This window comes from Episyrphus balteatus, chromosome 2 (genome assembly GCF_945859705.1).
Source record: "Episyrphus balteatus chromosome 2, idEpiBalt1.1, whole genome shotgun sequence".
Classification (NCBI taxonomy): Eukaryota; Metazoa; Arthropoda; class Insecta; order Diptera; family Syrphidae; genus Episyrphus; species Episyrphus balteatus.
In genome coordinates, this window is record NC_079135.1 from 57186517 (window position 1) to 57203419 (window position 16903).

A 16903-nucleotide genomic window follows, 5' to 3' on the forward strand; every position below is an offset into this window, starting at 1 on the left:
GGTAAGTTTCTTTGAAAAATGTGTGGTAAACATAGTACATATTTTATTAATTTAAAAGTATTTTATCAATTTATTTTTGTGGAGAAAACAACAAAAAAACATTGACAAGTTAAGCAAAAACATATAGATTTAATGAAACCTACTTCAGGAAACTTTAACGGCAAACGGCCATATTATTCACTAGTTTAAAAAATACATCTGGGTGTAAAATTGTCAAATGTCAAAAATAAATCCAAATCCAAAATAGTTATCCCGATTTTAACTATGAAAATAGTTAAAAAAAAATAGTTAAAAATGACTATTTTTTTCTGTGTGATAGTGAATATTATGGATTTGGATTTATTTTTTACATTTCAATTTCTTTACAGCCAGATGTAAAGATGTATTTATGTTTTTTTTAAATAATTTTCATTTAAAATGCATATACCTACCTATGTACATTGTACATATATGTGTACAGTAAATTTGTATGCGTTTTAAGATTTAATAATAATAATTCTTCTCAAATTTCATACATAAACAAAGTTTCTACTTTAGCATCAAATAAGATATTATCATTAATAGATATGAGTTTAGGTATACCAAAGTAAGAGTTTTCTTTAATCATCGCTAAGTGGTATATTAACTTAGCGGACAGAGTGTTACTGTAGAACAATTTTATTCCTAGCATGATATATCCTTAAGGGGTAATAACACCTTGTAAACCATGAAATCGAGCGTCATTTTCATCAGCGTATAATACAAAGAAGAAATATTATTTTCTTTTGGTGTTTGTTTATTTTAATTAAGTATATTTATAAATAACAGAATAGGCTTATGTTAAATTTTTTAATGATGTGATATTTTTTAAATGGCGGTGTAGTTCAGGATGATAGTAAAATCATGTGCTCCCATCGGGCGACCAACTAACTCCTACAGTTTTTAACCGATTGGGCTGAAATTTTGTGTGGAGCTTAAAAATACTATTCTCTAGTGAAGTACGTAGGATTTTTTTGAAATATTAAAATTTAACGATTTTATAGTCTTTTTTTTCAACGAATTTTGTTTTTGGAATGAAATAATTTTTTCAAACTAATTCCATTTCTTTAAAAATTTCTCAAAAAAATCCTACGTACTTCACTAGAGAATAGTATTTTTAAGCTCCACACAAAATTTAAGCCCAATCGGTTAAAAACTGTAGGAGTTAGTTGGTCGCCCGATGGGAGCACAGGATTTTACTATCATCCTGAACTACACTGCCATTTAAAAAATTTCACATCATTAAAAAATTTAACATAAGCCTATTCTGTTATTTATAAATATACTTAATTAAACTAAACAAACACAAAAAGAAAATAATATTTCTTCTTTGTATTATACGCTGATGAAAATGACGCTCGATTTCATGGTTTACAAGGTGTTATTACCCCTTAAGAAGAAGAATTCTCTGGTTTTTTGGATTTTCTTATATTCGTCATCTACTGTAGATGATATACCCTTAAGAATTACTACTTAAATTTTTAGTATTCATTACAGGACACTTTGCTTACATTAACCTACATAAATATACAACATATACCTACCTAGATACCTACAGTTTATGTAACTATAAGTAAGTGATAGCGAGAACCTGATCTACTCACATACTGTAACTTCATTTCACCATGGAAAGCTGTCAAAAAAAAAAAACAAAACAAAACAAAAATATCTTATGTTCCGTCACTTCGGAAAGCAAATAAGTAAATTCAGAGTCGGACTTCAACATCAAAATTTCCTAATACTATACCTACCTATTACAATTCTCTACTAACTATTACAAATATGTATATGAACAAGGCAAATGAGTAATTGATACATAGATGCAATTCGTCATGGTTCGAGGACAGTTTTTCGATGTTTATATGTTTTAAGACTAGACCAGTTAATGGTGAACAAAAATTTATTTATTACAGCGCTTATCGAATACGCAAACCCTATTTGTGTTTTTAGCCCTGCGTTCAGCACCATCTTTTGATAAAAATTTTCACCACACCATCATTTCATTGAAACTTTAATTGAATTTCCCTTCTTTCATACATTTTTCACCTCCATTGGATGAACGAGGTGTGATGATTTTTTCATCTCATCGTGTCCGTGTGGTGTGGTGGTGGTTAATATTAAAATCAATCAAATTCTTATTTTACTTTATCGTACCTACCATTATATTAGTATATGGGACGTAAATTTTTATATTTTATAGGTATCTGAAAAGTAAAAACAATGGATAGTTATCATAAGAACACTGAACTCAACATCTGTCCTAGGCTTTGCAGCCTTTTGCCCATTATAAAAGAATGGGAAGGTTAAGGTATTGCCATGGACTCGTTTCTTTAAAGCTAGGTTTATGGTTTTAAAATCTCCTTCCTTTTCTCGGCGCTGTTATGATCTCGATTAAGAAGGGATCATAAATATCTCACATACATATCTGCCTCACACTAGTGATCCACCTGTGGGGTTCGCCGGGCTGACCTCAGAAATCGGCGGCAAGCCTCTTCGTTTTGTATTATTCCATTTCTGAGGCCAACTGAATGCTAGTGTTTTTGCATTTGCTTGTACCAGGAGTTTTTAGGCCTACCCTTCATAGTTTTAATGTGTGTTTCAAAGCATTTTTGGTCATGGTTACCTATAATATATTATTAAATTAATAATATAACTTTATTAAACATTATTTCACACAAGTTTAACGGAAAACACTTCCATTTCTTCTTTAATAGAATGGATTCCATTGGCGTAGCGAGCTTGCCGAAATCCCCGACAACCCCTCCCTACCCGAGTAAAAATAAAAATTTTCAAAGAAAAAAAAATACTTGGCCGCTGACGTGGTGGTCCGGCGGTTTAGAAATTTTTGATCATGGTGCGGACGTGGTGCGGCGGAATAGAAATTTTTGATTTTTCGTGCGGCGGTGGTGCGGCTAATTTATGTTAATATAAATTAGCTTTAAAACTTTTAGCAACGTCTAAGTGCCACACTGTCATGCAATTCATTTCAAATGTGTGAGTAATAGGTACATAGATATAAGACTTTTCGGTGCTGACAAGATTCCCTTTACACTTCGGTTCATTTAAGAAGGTATGCATGCTCAATGTGACTATAATTATTATATCTACATAAAAAAGTAATAACATCATAATTACATCTTCATTTATCCAATTAAATTATTTAATCCCAAGAACATAATTGAAAATGAGAGCGTTTTGTATCTTAGCACTAGCTCCAGAAACAGCCCTAGCATCAGCACAGTGTTTTGCAGCTCTCATGCTGCTATAGCTATACCTTCATCTCGCTCATTATCACTGTATACCTAACATCTTAAGACACCTGAATCTCGATGGCCGGCGGCGGGCTACACAAACTTAAAAATCCAAGGCTCAGTCATGTCACTTAGCGTTTAAAATGATTAATTTACCTGTCAATGATGCCCTACTGGGAACTGTGTTGTGTATGGATTAATGACAACAACACAACAAGTTCAAGCACTAAAAATAGCAAGAACTCAATTAAGCAATTAAAATAGGAAAATCAAGACAACAACAAAATGCTTCAACATTAACAGCCAACATTGGTTGTGAAATGTGAAGTGACGTTTAAGAAATAGAGCACAACCCTCTATGGGTCTTCGAATTGAAATTCGTCGTTCATTCTCTTCAAGGAGCCCGAGTAATTTGATATTTGATCCTAGTTGGGCTCTAAAGAAGTTTTTCTGTTTGGATTTCCTTAACGAAAAAAATTCAATAGAAGTCTTAGCGAAAAACAAACGTCAATACACGTGACCCAGCGTGATATAGGTGTAGTAAAACATAACCGGAGAGGATATGATGGGAGTTATTGTTTTGATTTTCCTTCCAATTCAGAATTAATATTTTCAAAGGATGTGTAATATAATACTCTCAAAGTATTTCACAAATTTAATTATTTTTCGAATCAAGACTCAATAAAATCTATCAACTTGCTACTCAATGAATGAGTAAGCCCTATCAAGATACCTACATACCTACCTGTACCAAACATACTTATACGTTAGTAGTATACTGGCAAAGGCATTCTTCAACACAAAATGAATGCAAAATTCTTTGGAGCCTTTTTTATTTGTTTGTCCGATTTCTTTGAAATTCTTTTGAAGATGAATATCCCACATACTCGAATCTATCAAAAGGAATATTCAGGATGAGTTTAGTTTAGCCATCCTTTTTATGGAGAGGTCTGTTTTATTTTATTTATGCTTTGCGTGCAAATATTCAAACTACGCTTGTTGGGAAAATATTTTGACGTGCTCTCTTTAGAATATGATTTTTTAGCTGCCATTTTTTTCGATTTAAATAGAAAACCATTGACCTTAATTAAAGCAGGTTCGGTAGTGACCGGTAGAATTACCCGCACACTATGAAACCAAAGCAGGGTGATTCGATGAACAAAAAGACAATGGTACAAGCCTTTGCTATATAAATTAATCACCTGCAGTCTGAGATAGATTTGGCAATAGATGATTGGGTATGTTTAATTAAGACTCATTTAATGCATGTTTAATGTTAAGCTTAAACACCCCAAAAAACGACAAAAGCTAGGCTTTCGTTTATCATTCATTAAATCATTTCAGAAAAAAATTTAAGGATGGCCAAGACTCGTTTTGTAGATTTTAATTTGAACGGACTTTTTTAACATAATTACATACCTACTATGTTCTTAAGCTGCCAGAAACATACTGAGATCTTTTTCATTTTTGAAGTTATACTTCTTTTCCAGGATTTGTAACAGAATGAAATTTTCTTCTTGACAAATTTCAGAATAACATTTACCTATTTTAACTAACTAAGCGATTACATCGAGTGTGAACCTAGTAAATTAGAAAACAGGTTGTGTGCCTTTGTAAAAAAAATCTTTTTTTCTTTCAACTTTCTTGTTGAAAAATTTAAAGATTGTTACAATTGATTATTTTAATATTAGAATTCAAAACAACCTTTGACTATCGTTCTAAATCTTGTTTATAAAATTTTGTTTCTATGAAAGTTTGATTACTTTATCGCCTTTGACTACAATTTTAATTTTTATAATTATTTATTTTTATTTTTTTAAATTCAAAGCCTCCTAATTAATTAATATTTTTTTGATTGTTTTCTAGCTATAAAAGGAGAGCCGAAACTAGAATTAAATCACTTTCGATTTGACCAGGAAACAGTCAAGATACTACTGAGGTAACACTTACCGCTTGGCTTCTTTTCTGAAAGTATTATTACAGTGTTTCCCTACGCCTTCTGTAATAACTGCGGAACACCAACCGCATAATAGCAAAGGGTAGGAACACCATAATAATATTCTTTCAATACAAGTAGTTCCAAACTTTGTTATTTTATTAATCCTCGATTGTTCAATAAAACTACTATTTAAAATTATCTCCTGTGGTGTCAGAGTGTTTTATTTCGGAAAACCCCACGACATCTCAACCGACGAATGCATCCTGCTACAACCTTACGTATTTATATATGAATGTTTTGTAGAAAAACCGAAAAACTTTTTGAATCCAATCATAATTTACAAGAAAGAGCTAAAAAAATTACTTTTTTTTTCTCTCATTATATCAATTTTTGTATATTAAAATTATACCATTAAGAGCTAATTTTTCAATCTTCTAATAAACAGTCAGTTAACTGTTCCACGAATAATGAATTTTTCAATCAAGAATAATTTATTCTACAGAATAACAAAAAAAAATTGTCAAATTCAAAAATATTTAAAATTAAACGTCATTTTTATTCATGATTGTTTTTGTTTTCTTGTATTCCACTGTATTTTTTTCAAAATTCTTTCAAAACATCTTTGACAACTGACACAATATTTTTGTTGAGATTATTCCTTAGAATAATTTTTATTCGTCTCTGAAAGAAGCAGATAGTTTTATTCTTAGGAATAAGCTATATCTGCCTGTTGAAAAATTGATTTTTTCTCTATCCTTAGGAATAAGCACTAACTGACTGTTTAACTGACTATTGAAAAATTGGCCCTAAAAAGCTTAATATTTTTTATAAGGAATAAAAGCAAACTTAAATTTTTCCCAGAAAGTAAAAAAAATAATTTAGGTATTGAAAACAATAATTTAAAAAAAAATTGAAAAAATCACTTCCATCACCCAAAAACTCTTATTTTTATAAGACAACACATAATAAATTGTATAGGTACCATCTGAAAACCCATTGTTTCAACTCCCTTAAATCAACTGATTTCAGTCTTCAACAGATACTATTTTATAATTTCTTCATTTAATGTTAATTTTAAGAGTAAGAGTTTCAAACAAAGTTTTTTTAATGCACAATTTTAATGTTGTATTTATAATATTGTATTTAATATTTTTTTTTCTTTTTTTAGTTTATAAATTTAGTATTAAGATGTAACGTTAGTATTTAACGAAATTAAATAAATAAATAAACACATCAAAATATTCACATCAACCATGTCTGTATGACAGACGCAACATCCCAACACACTACAGCGTGTTCAGGGCTTTAAAGACGTAGGGGTTAATTTTAGTTATAATCTTGATTTTTCGGACCATATAAACGTGATCGTGAATAAGGCCTTCTGTATGATAGGTTTTGAAAAGCTTTGGTCAAAAGAATTTTAAAATCCTTAAGGGGCCCATAGACACCACACTTGTGCTCACACCGGTGCACTGGAAAATGGTGTGGCATTCCGCCACACACTACACTACACAACAAATTATACAAACATTAGTTGTGAAAGAGATTTCAAAGAGGAAAGAGCAGAATAAGTGACGTTGAAGCTTGCGCGCTAATTGCCATTTTATTAAAACAACTTGCGACGCACCACACTCAACAACGATTTACATGCAACTGAATAGGAAATGTTCGCGCGAATCCCCATACACATCGCACCGATTGAGACACCGACACAAAAAAATCAAAATCTTTTGATTTTACTCGCTCCGTGTCTCACACCTGTCGTTTTCCAAAATTATGGGAGTGAATCACTCCTTTTTTGTGCAATTTTGGAATTTGTTCACGACGAATTAGATAAGTGGAGTGATTTGACGTTTGCTTTGCATGTGTTTGTAATGCTAAATAATAAATAAAATAATAACAATCTTTTAAATTGATTTTTTATGATACTTTATTGAATTTTTGTATAAAAAATTTAAATTTCTTCACAAAAACTAATTAAAACAAGCACCCAAGAATTTGACAAGTAGTCCATGAAGTCAAATGTAGAAGTCATAAACAAAAAATATTTTTTGTTTATGGTAGAAGTATTGGTAATCACTCCGTCACTCCTTCAAAATTTTGGGAGTGAAGAATTCTCTCCAAAAATTCACTCCTTTTTCAATTTTGGAATTTGAAATCACTCCTTTTCGGAGTGATTATATAGCTAGGAGTGACACTTTTTGAATTTTGGAAAACGAAAACCGAAAATCGGTGTCGACACCAGCCCACACACAGCACACATTTCCGCACACCGACACATGTGTGCAAAAACGAATGTACCACGCTCATGAATGTTTTTGTTTATTTTTATGTTTTGTCTTTTTGTAACTTAAAACAAATTTTTTTTTTGGTTTTTCTTATTAATGTATGTTTCATTTTATTTTGAATTTATAATGTTTTGTTTTTCTTAGTGTACGTTTTTTTGTAGTTATAATTTGCTTACTAACACTGCACTAAAGGCCCAACTATAATAGGCGTATGCGCGCATGGGCTTATGTCAAAATCGAACGATCTGCTTCGTCCTGTTTCTGAAAACATGAGGAGTAGCCATAATGAACATACGCGCGCATAGCCTTCTGTCACAATTTACATTTTTGTTTTCAATAATTTTTGTTTGAACCGAAAAATGGCGTATCAAACTCAATGAAACAAAATCTTCACATATAAACTTTACAAATAAAAAGATAAACAATATTCCAATATTCATTAATAATCAAGCTGTACCTTACGCCAATACGGCCAAATACCTTGGAATGACTTTGGATGCAAAGCTAAAGTGGAAAGAGCACATCAAAAAGAAAAGAGAAGAACTAAACTTGAAATATAGAAAAATGTACTGGTTACTTGGTAACAACTCTGATTTATCAACCCAAAACAAAATAATGCTGTATAATCAAGTACTAAAGCCTGTTTGGACCTATGGTATCCAATTATGGGGCTGTACAAAGAAATCAAATACCGAAATCATCCAAAAATTCCAAAACAAAGTCCTTCGTGGAATACTTAATGCACCTTGGTACATAAGAAATAGCGATCTACATCGTGACCTACAAATAGAAACGGTTACAGAAGTTGTTAAAAAATACGCTGTATCGCATAATCAGAGACTGCAAAGTCATACCAATTCTGAAATGGTGTCCGACTTGAATACAAGAAACCATGTTCGGAGATTAAGAAGAACCAAGCCTCATGAGCTTATGGTCTAAAAAAACATGGGAAAGTATTAAAAGTTTAAACTTCCCCCAAAGTGATTTTACAAAGTTAAGAAAGAAAAATCTGATGTCGATCTCTCAAGATTGGTCCTGATAAAGAGGTGGTTTTAGTGGTTAAGAGTCCCACACTACTTGGTGTCGAATACTGCCAAGTGTCTTTTGAAGATTTCCTCCCGTCAAAAAAAAAAAAAAAAAAATAATTTTTGTAAAAAAAAACGCGTTGAACTACACAAAATATTTTTAAAACGGTTTTTATTCAATTCACAATTTGTTTATCACATTTTTATTTAGTGAAAATTAATTTAATTTTTCCATCCCCCTTGCATCAATGTTGTTTACATTTTATTCGGAGAAATTTACTCATGCTTAACGAAAGTTAACGAAGCGCGCATATGCGTATTATGGCTATTCCATAAGAAATGTGTCGACAACTCACCCATGCCTATTATAGTTGGGCCTTAAGTGATGACCGGTTAATACAGTTTTGTGTTTGCAAATGGTCGCTAGACAGGGCTTGCTATAAGCGCTCTTCGACTATGATCTGATAGTGTAAAAAAAAATAATCTACAAAAAGAGCTAGAATTTTTTGAACCCAATCACTCCAAAAAGAACTGTTTATTTCTAATAATTTAAAAAGTGAACGTGAAAAGGATTATGATACTCTTATTGTTAAGTTTTAACAAAAACCTTGCAAAAGACTTGAGATTTTAAGAAAGAAATATATGCGACCAAAATTCCCTGTTTTTTTTCTTACTCTTCTAGAAAAAAACTTTATTTTTTTACACTAACTATAATCGACTCCGAAAATTTATATTTCCACAAAAAGTCATAGATTTAATGAATATTTTCCTCATCTTGAAAAGCACAGATTGTTTGTAGTTCCATGAGAAATATTCCACAATTCGTTACAGTTTAAATCAAGTTTTTAGATTTTACTTTTGGGTTGCAACTTGCAAGTCAGTCTTATGAGTAACTCAGGAGTTTTGTTCTGTTTTTTTTTTTTCATTAAACAGACCTTTTTCTTCAAAGGGGCCGGAGACAAATATTTTTTGGTGGATGAAAATGAATTTTAGTCTTAAAATGAAAACTTAAAAAAAATATGTACCTATTTGTGTTTTTTCTAGTTCACTGAAACTCAAAAAGTCATTTTAATCGATTTCGATAAAATACTAAAATAAAATTTCGACGCAACTCTGAATTCTGGTCATTTACGGAAAATCGTAAACGTACCTATATAACACAGTTCGACACGATTTTTGGTTCTGACTTCTAATTACACTGGTTTACAGCCAAAATGGACACTCAATCCCACTATTTTTTTCTTAAAAAAAATTAAAATTAAAATATTGTAAAAAACTAATGAAAAACTATTCAAAAAGAGAAAAACATGACATTTTTGGTGTTTTTACTAAATAGTCTATTTTTATCCTTTAAGCATTTATAGATATTGAACATGTAACGGAAAAAAAGAAAATACTTTTTCTTTCAACATATGGTCACAAAAATTGAATACGGCTAAAATTGGATAAAATATGAACTTTCAAAATCTACTGTTTTTGGTCTCTTTGAGCCATTTTTCGATCGATAGGAAATTTAATTATCTACAAAAAATTACATCATAAAAATTTTCATATTCGGCTTCCTTTTCAAGTTATAGACGAAAACACAAAAAATAACAAAAAAAAGTCGAAAATATTGATCGTTACAAAAATTATTATTCTTTATAACTTATCCATAGGTTTTAAAAAAATGATCTTGTTATCTTTGCCAGGAAGTGAACTACACATACAAATATAAAACTATGAGGATTCGCAAGATTTTGAATTTTTTTAAGTGTTTTGTTATAATGCACTTAAACTTTTGGAGTGACCCAAAAAAATGATTCCAGTGTTTGAAAATCATATCTCGAAAACCTATCCATAAATATTTTTTTAGATAAAATTTTCGAGTTTTCTGGGCTCAAATCTATACAGAAAGTATAACGGCACTTGGTGTCCAAAAATTTGTATTTTTTTGTAAACTAGTGTTATCAAATGTTTATATGTTTTTATCAAAGTTCGCTATACTTAAAATCAGAGCAATATTGCGAATCCTATAAAAAAAAATACTGATTTTTCATAAATTGTATTAGGTACAAATTAAGATCAGAGGAGTTTTGCTGAACATAGTCTGTGTTTTAAAGCTAATAATTAGTAATTACAGTAGGTAATATTCACCATAATATCGTTCTTATTCCCCTACTAATAGACCTGTGTTCTGTGTACTAGAGTGGAGTGTTTTCGAGATATCTTAAGATGAAGTTAGTGTGCTTGGCTTAATTATATGATAAGGGAGATAAAAACGTTATATTTGTATGATACATATAGAGCCATACAACAGGTCTTGAAACAAGGAATACAGTTCTAATGGGAACGATTTATTTTTTTAAACTTATCTTACACAAAAATTTGGCCTCCAGAGTAGTCAAAAGGACCTTTTTTGCATTTTCTAACGGTAATATTCCCAAAATAGGAGCTGATAAATTTTTCCTGACTTCGGACTCAAGTTAAGCACAAGCACACCAACGGCAACGAAACCCTTGTAAACTAGAGTTATCAAAAAGGCCAATCGAATTCTCCTTTTCATTAAACGATTCTCTTGAGATTTCCATGATCCATACATCTTAAAACTTTCAAAAGTATCATTTGTCATGCGTTTACTCGAATATGACAGTTTTATATGGTCCCAATACTAAACCATTCATATTGATAGAAAAGAAAGTTTTCTCTCATGGTTCGCAGGAGTATCACTATCCCCCTACATTCAAAGATTCAAGATTGAATCTCCCTCTTCTTTCAAAACATATAGAATATTTATAGTTTTGTTACATAATTAATTTAGTATAACCTTTTGATCTCCTCAGTAAATAATGGTAAATATTAAATTTAAATAAAACTTGTTTGATACGTTAACGTTACTGTAATAAAAATTTGGTTCTAGCCTTAAGAAATATTATTATAAGTTTAACGTTTTTTTATAATGCACTTTGTGATAAAAGCATGAAATATAGATCGTTGGTAGCACTTAATACAATTCAATACTCAATAAGAGTTATTTTGAGATATTACATCCGGAAGGTATACAAGAGTTTTTCTGTGTTGTACTCGCTTTGTGTATAAGTAATGAAGCATTTTATTAATCATGCTTATTACCGAAGACAGAGTGATTCACTCCACGGGAATCTACTCGATCCGCAACCGAATCAGATTCCAATCTGTGTACTCCGGGGAGTGACCGTTTAATATACTTATCAAAAAAAAAACAAATAATAAAAAGGCACATCAAAATATTTTGGGTTTCAGGTTTTTTTTAGTGAGAAAGAATACTTATTTAAAAAAAAAGTTTAAACATTTTAAACAATGAAATATTTTTGGAATATAAAAAGAATTTCAAAAACTACCTAGTCTTTACAGAAAACGTAAAAAAACAAGAGTTTTTCAATGCCTTAATTTGAGTTGTCCTCCTTATTATTCACATTGAACTTTTCTTTTCTCCTTTTATATGAAGTTTCTGACAGTTTAAACAATTTCTTGATTCACAGCCACAACTCCATCATAATTATGTTTTTAGTTAAACCTCAGGAAGACAAATATACCTACCTATTTTCACATAATTTTTCAAAGGTACGTGCATATACCAACCTAATTATGTATACATACCTATTTATAAAGGTAAAGTTTTTCAACTAATTAGGCACTTTAACCTAAATGAAATGTTTCATTTCCTTTACATTATCGACTTATTTACCGTCATGCTATTGCTACCCACCTCTTATTAAATACCAACTTCCTGATTTTGCGGAAATTCAATGCAACCACTGTGCAATCAAAATGCACCCGTCCTTTATTTTTCAATATTTATTCGAAACCATGGTTGTATGTATCTATCTACGTATTTTCCTGTTACAAAATATAGATAGGTACCTGTGTACTTTACCTAGGTAAGATGTAAGGAACCACCCTGTAGGGTTACTGATCCAGCTAGCTAGCTAGGTACCTACCTTTCGTGATAGGAGCATACAATTCAATTGACTAATTACCGTTTGGAAATTAACACATGTCAACTAAGGATCCTGCTGAAGGATTGCTATTTCTCTTCATCTCCGCCACCATTTACCTACCATTGCTTACCACCATTGCATCTATGTATACCAACATCATCACCCACTTTCATAGTTGGCTTCTAGGCGAAACTGAAAATGATGCAAATTTATCAGGACCAACTACAAAAAACAACAACAAGGATCAGATTCGGGAGAGATGAAGAGGCAACAACGACTTTTGTCTACGATTTAAGTCGACCATTATTTCCCATCATGATTATTGGCGTCCTCCATTAAAACAAAAAAGAAAGAAACGAGAAACCTTAAAGCAAGAGGGAGACCGACAAATCACTCACACTTCTGAACAAACTACACTACTACAATTGCATTTCAATTGAACTAGTGTGTGTGGGGCACTTACACTCTTACCGTTCCTGGAAACTGGAATTTGGAATGGAGAGAGTAGAGTTGACTGTTCAAGGTACAGAGTTGTATTGTGCGCAGGAAAAGAGAACGGCTATACAACTTTCGCAATTGCTTCACTTCCAGATTCCAAATTGATTTATGAAAACCACTACGTACAACAAGTGGCCACGCCTTCTTTTTATTCATTTCAACATCAAAATCGTTTGGAATCGCCAGCAAACGGTGAAGGTGCGCCTCTCCTCTGGTTCCGGTGGTGGTAAGGTGGTTCTCAAAATACGTTCCGATTCAAACTTTTTGGTGCTTTTCTGACTACAAATCTACGAATTTTGATTTTTTTTCGTCGACCTCGCTGACAGTGGTCGGCGTCGTGTGTCGTTTGTGTTTTTTTATCGCCGCCGATTGATATCAAATGATATTATGTGGAGTTAACCCGATGAAGACGTTTTGATGGCTATCAAACGTGAACGAGTTATTGCCAGTGACAATCGCTCAAAACCGGTTTGCGTATTAGGACGTGATTGGAACGCCGTGTTTTGATATCGTATTAGTCAGTTCCGTCAAGAGTTACAAATACCTATCTACCTATCTCACGAGATTTAAGTGATATTCGGCCGAGAGTGACATTTAATTAAGAAGAAGTGTCAAAATACGGTGTAATTTATTATTCTGGGTACTTTATTTTTTAGCGACTCAGAATTAGAGAAGATAAAAGATACCTAATAGATTTTTGTTTTGGTGGTGGCTGGTGGCGCAATGCCACAACGATCCCCATTCGCGATACAGGAACTGTTAGGATTAAGTGATTCGGCAGTGGCAGCCGCAGTAGCTGCTAGAAACAACAACAGTAGCATCATCAGTGGCAACAGCAATATTATAATCCGCAACAATGAAGAAGCTAATGGAAGCCTATTATCAACAAAGGCACCAAATTCACCGCCTTGCATGTCACCATCGTCATCGCGTTCGAACACAACGACGACAGCCACAGCGGCGGCAGTTACAGCAGCAGCTGTTTCGGCTGTTACACCGAGCTTATATACCAATGTTGGACAAACGCCGTTTACGGCTGATCGACATCATCAGATGACAATGGCTGCCGCATCCCGGATAGCATACTTCAATGCACATGCAGCGGTTGCCGCTGCCTTTTTACCACACAATATGAGTGGCGCGGGCGGTAGCGTTGCAAACGGGGGCAGTGGTGTTGTTGCTAATGGTGGATCAATGGTGGGTGCGGGTGCAAGTGGTGTTAGCGGGCATCATCATCATTTGTTGCATCAACAAGGTGGGGGTGAGTTTTATGTATGTAGTGTGTACGTGTTTTTTTTTTTTTTTTTTGTTGCGTTTGTTTTATTTTTTTGCTTTGTTTTTGGGGCAACAAAGTATTGAGTAAGGTACCTACAATTTCATGCAATTGAAAATTAATTGTGTGTGTGGGATTTCATTTACCTACTTTCAGTGTGGGTTATTGATTGTGTGGGTCGTGTTGTTTGTTTTTGTAATTCGTAGATACCTACCTAGATGTTACTTTAGATTTTTTAGATACCATTTCTTTTTTTTTTTTGGTAAATTAAAAACCCAAAAATTTAAAACTAAAAACATGTTTGCTGATATGTTTAATGGTTTTTTACAATTTAATGCAGTACAGTCCAAAGAAAATTCTTCAACAAAGGTTAAACTTAATCACAGACAAGAGAAATATACAGGAGCCTTCCTCTGTACCTATTTCGTTTCGAAAGTAAACCGAATTCTAGAAGGAGTATTTTGTACTCTCTATTTCTAAAGTGGAATGAAATCTACTAGGTACCTATGTACCTACTTTCGAAATGAGAATTCCCAAAGCGAAATTTTCATACCCTAACTTGTTTTCGAATGGCAAAAGCATTCGAATACGAATTTGTTTCTACAACTAATGTGATAGCGGAATGCACAAAATGTTATTTTTTAAAAGAAAATCTTAGTAATGGTAGCAAATTAAGCAAAAAAAAAATTATTTACAGGGAATCTTCAAGCTTAAATTTACCAAAAAATATTATAATAGGTAGATGTGTTTACGGAATTCGCGTGTTTACATACCGATTTGATTCAGAAAAATTTTTAAAGTCCATGACGCATTATAAGGTTAGAAAACCTTTTTAAACAATTTTGTATGTGAAGAATAAGTTTATTTTTGAAAACATTTATACGTATACTTAGCGCATTTTTGAATTCACTCGGAAGGCTATTAAATGAATTAAGGTTTTAGTGCATGCAACCAAATCAATTTGCCTTCGTTTTATGTTTAACTAATTCTATAAATTATTATAATAATTTCTTACCCAACTCGTTTTTTATTTGTTTTTATCACTTGATTTGACAAATCGTATAAGAAATAATTCAGAGTTAAAAAAAAATAATCCGTAAATGGAAATGGTATTAAGTTTTTTTCCATTTCGAAAGTGTTACAGAGTACCAATTCAAAAGCGGAACAGAAAGCACTTTTAAATATAATTGACTTTCGGAACGAAATACAGAGTATATGTCCCAAGATGTAGAGTTGAAGAACAAAAGAATGTTGAAGAAAAAAATGTATGGCTGAATTTGCTTGAACTTGAAACCAATATCATTTTAACATTTTTTAAATATCAAATTAAATATCTTATCAATTCAACAGAAAATGCTAGAAAAATGTTTTTTATATGATAATTAAAATATTATATTATGGATGATACTATCAATTTATCATATCAATTTTTCATCGTTTCTCATTCCAAATTATTGAAAAATATTAAATAAAAAACTCTTAATTTGTACTAATTTAAGGGCGCTTTGTGTATGAATTACTGAGAAAATTTGATCGGCAATAAGATTTTACTTGACATAGTTTGGGAGAAAATATTAAAACAATAATTATGTATTACGTATAATTTATGATTTTGTTAAATAACGAAAAAAAAAAGAATAAAAAAAATATAAGTTCAAAAAAGACTCAATTTTATAATTTTTTTTTGTCAAAATTTTAAACAAAATGATGTCTGTAAATTTTGAATATTGATTGACTTGTGCTTTGATGAACTTGAACTTAAAAAATATGTCAATTTTGGAAGTACGGCTACGCCATATTTTCGTTCTACGAAATTTTTGAGAAAAACTAAAAACGCAGTTTTGTTAGAATATAAAAGAGTATTACGTACACCAAATTTAATTAAAATCGTTAGAGCCGTTTCCGAGAAAATTGAAATACCTCGGAAACGGTATATGGGAGGTATGCATTAAAAAGGAGATATTAAAAAACTAAAAAAACGGACCTAGGAAATTACACAATAATCATCTGTACCAAGTTTCAAGTAAATCCTAGCTCGATGTACAGATGGACGCACACACGCACAGACCGACGGACGGCATGACGAAAACCACTTTTTTTTATCTTCTCCATCATCGTAATATTGGTTTTGATTAAACCTCGATTTTTTTTCTACACGAAACCAATAATTGCCCTACAGAGCAAGTAAAAATAAGAAAAACAGGTCTATGGAATTACTATACTAATATTTAAAAAAAAAACACAGCGAATTCTCTTCATACATTAAATTTGCTATATGGATAGTATTCTTTTTATTATACATATAATTTAATGCCTCTTCACAAAAAATCCACAAAAAAGAAGGTTTTTTTGCACTTACAACTATATATAACCCCTTAAAACCTCAAATTTTTTTTACACGAAACCAATACTTGCCCTTTAGATACGGTGACCATATTTCTAGGAGCGAAACCTGGGACAAATACAAAATTCGTTGGATCGATCGTTTTGAACAAAAAAAAAATAATAAAATGAGTTTTCATAGTTTTTCCTAATTTTTCTATAAAGATTCCTTAAAAGATTTTAGGGTAAAATTTTCATTGAAATCATTTAAGTCGTTAACGAGAAGACAGAAATCAAGAAAACGGTTTCATTGTATATCATGTTAGTTAC

At 31.7% G+C, this 16903-nt stretch overlaps 1 protein-coding gene across 4 annotated transcripts in view; it reads left to right on the forward strand.

Moving 5' to 3' along the window:
- Positions 1 to 11982: 11982 nt before the first annotated feature.
- LOC129908812 (motor neuron and pancreas homeobox 1) overlaps positions 11983 to 16903 on the forward strand; it is a 272840-nt gene continuing 267919 nt past the window's right edge. For 2 of the 4 annotated variants that reach the window (XM_055985599.1, XM_055985601.1), the window contains exon 1: positions 11985 to 14239. In XM_055985599.1, coding sequence (XP_055841574.1) covers positions 13702 to 14239 — 538 coding nt within the window. In that variant the 5' untranslated portion in view covers positions 11985 to 13701. Of the gene's footprint in view, positions 14240 to 16903 lie in introns of all 4 variants that reach the window. The other 2 variants (XM_055985602.1, XM_055985600.1) reach the window with 2 other exon arrangements.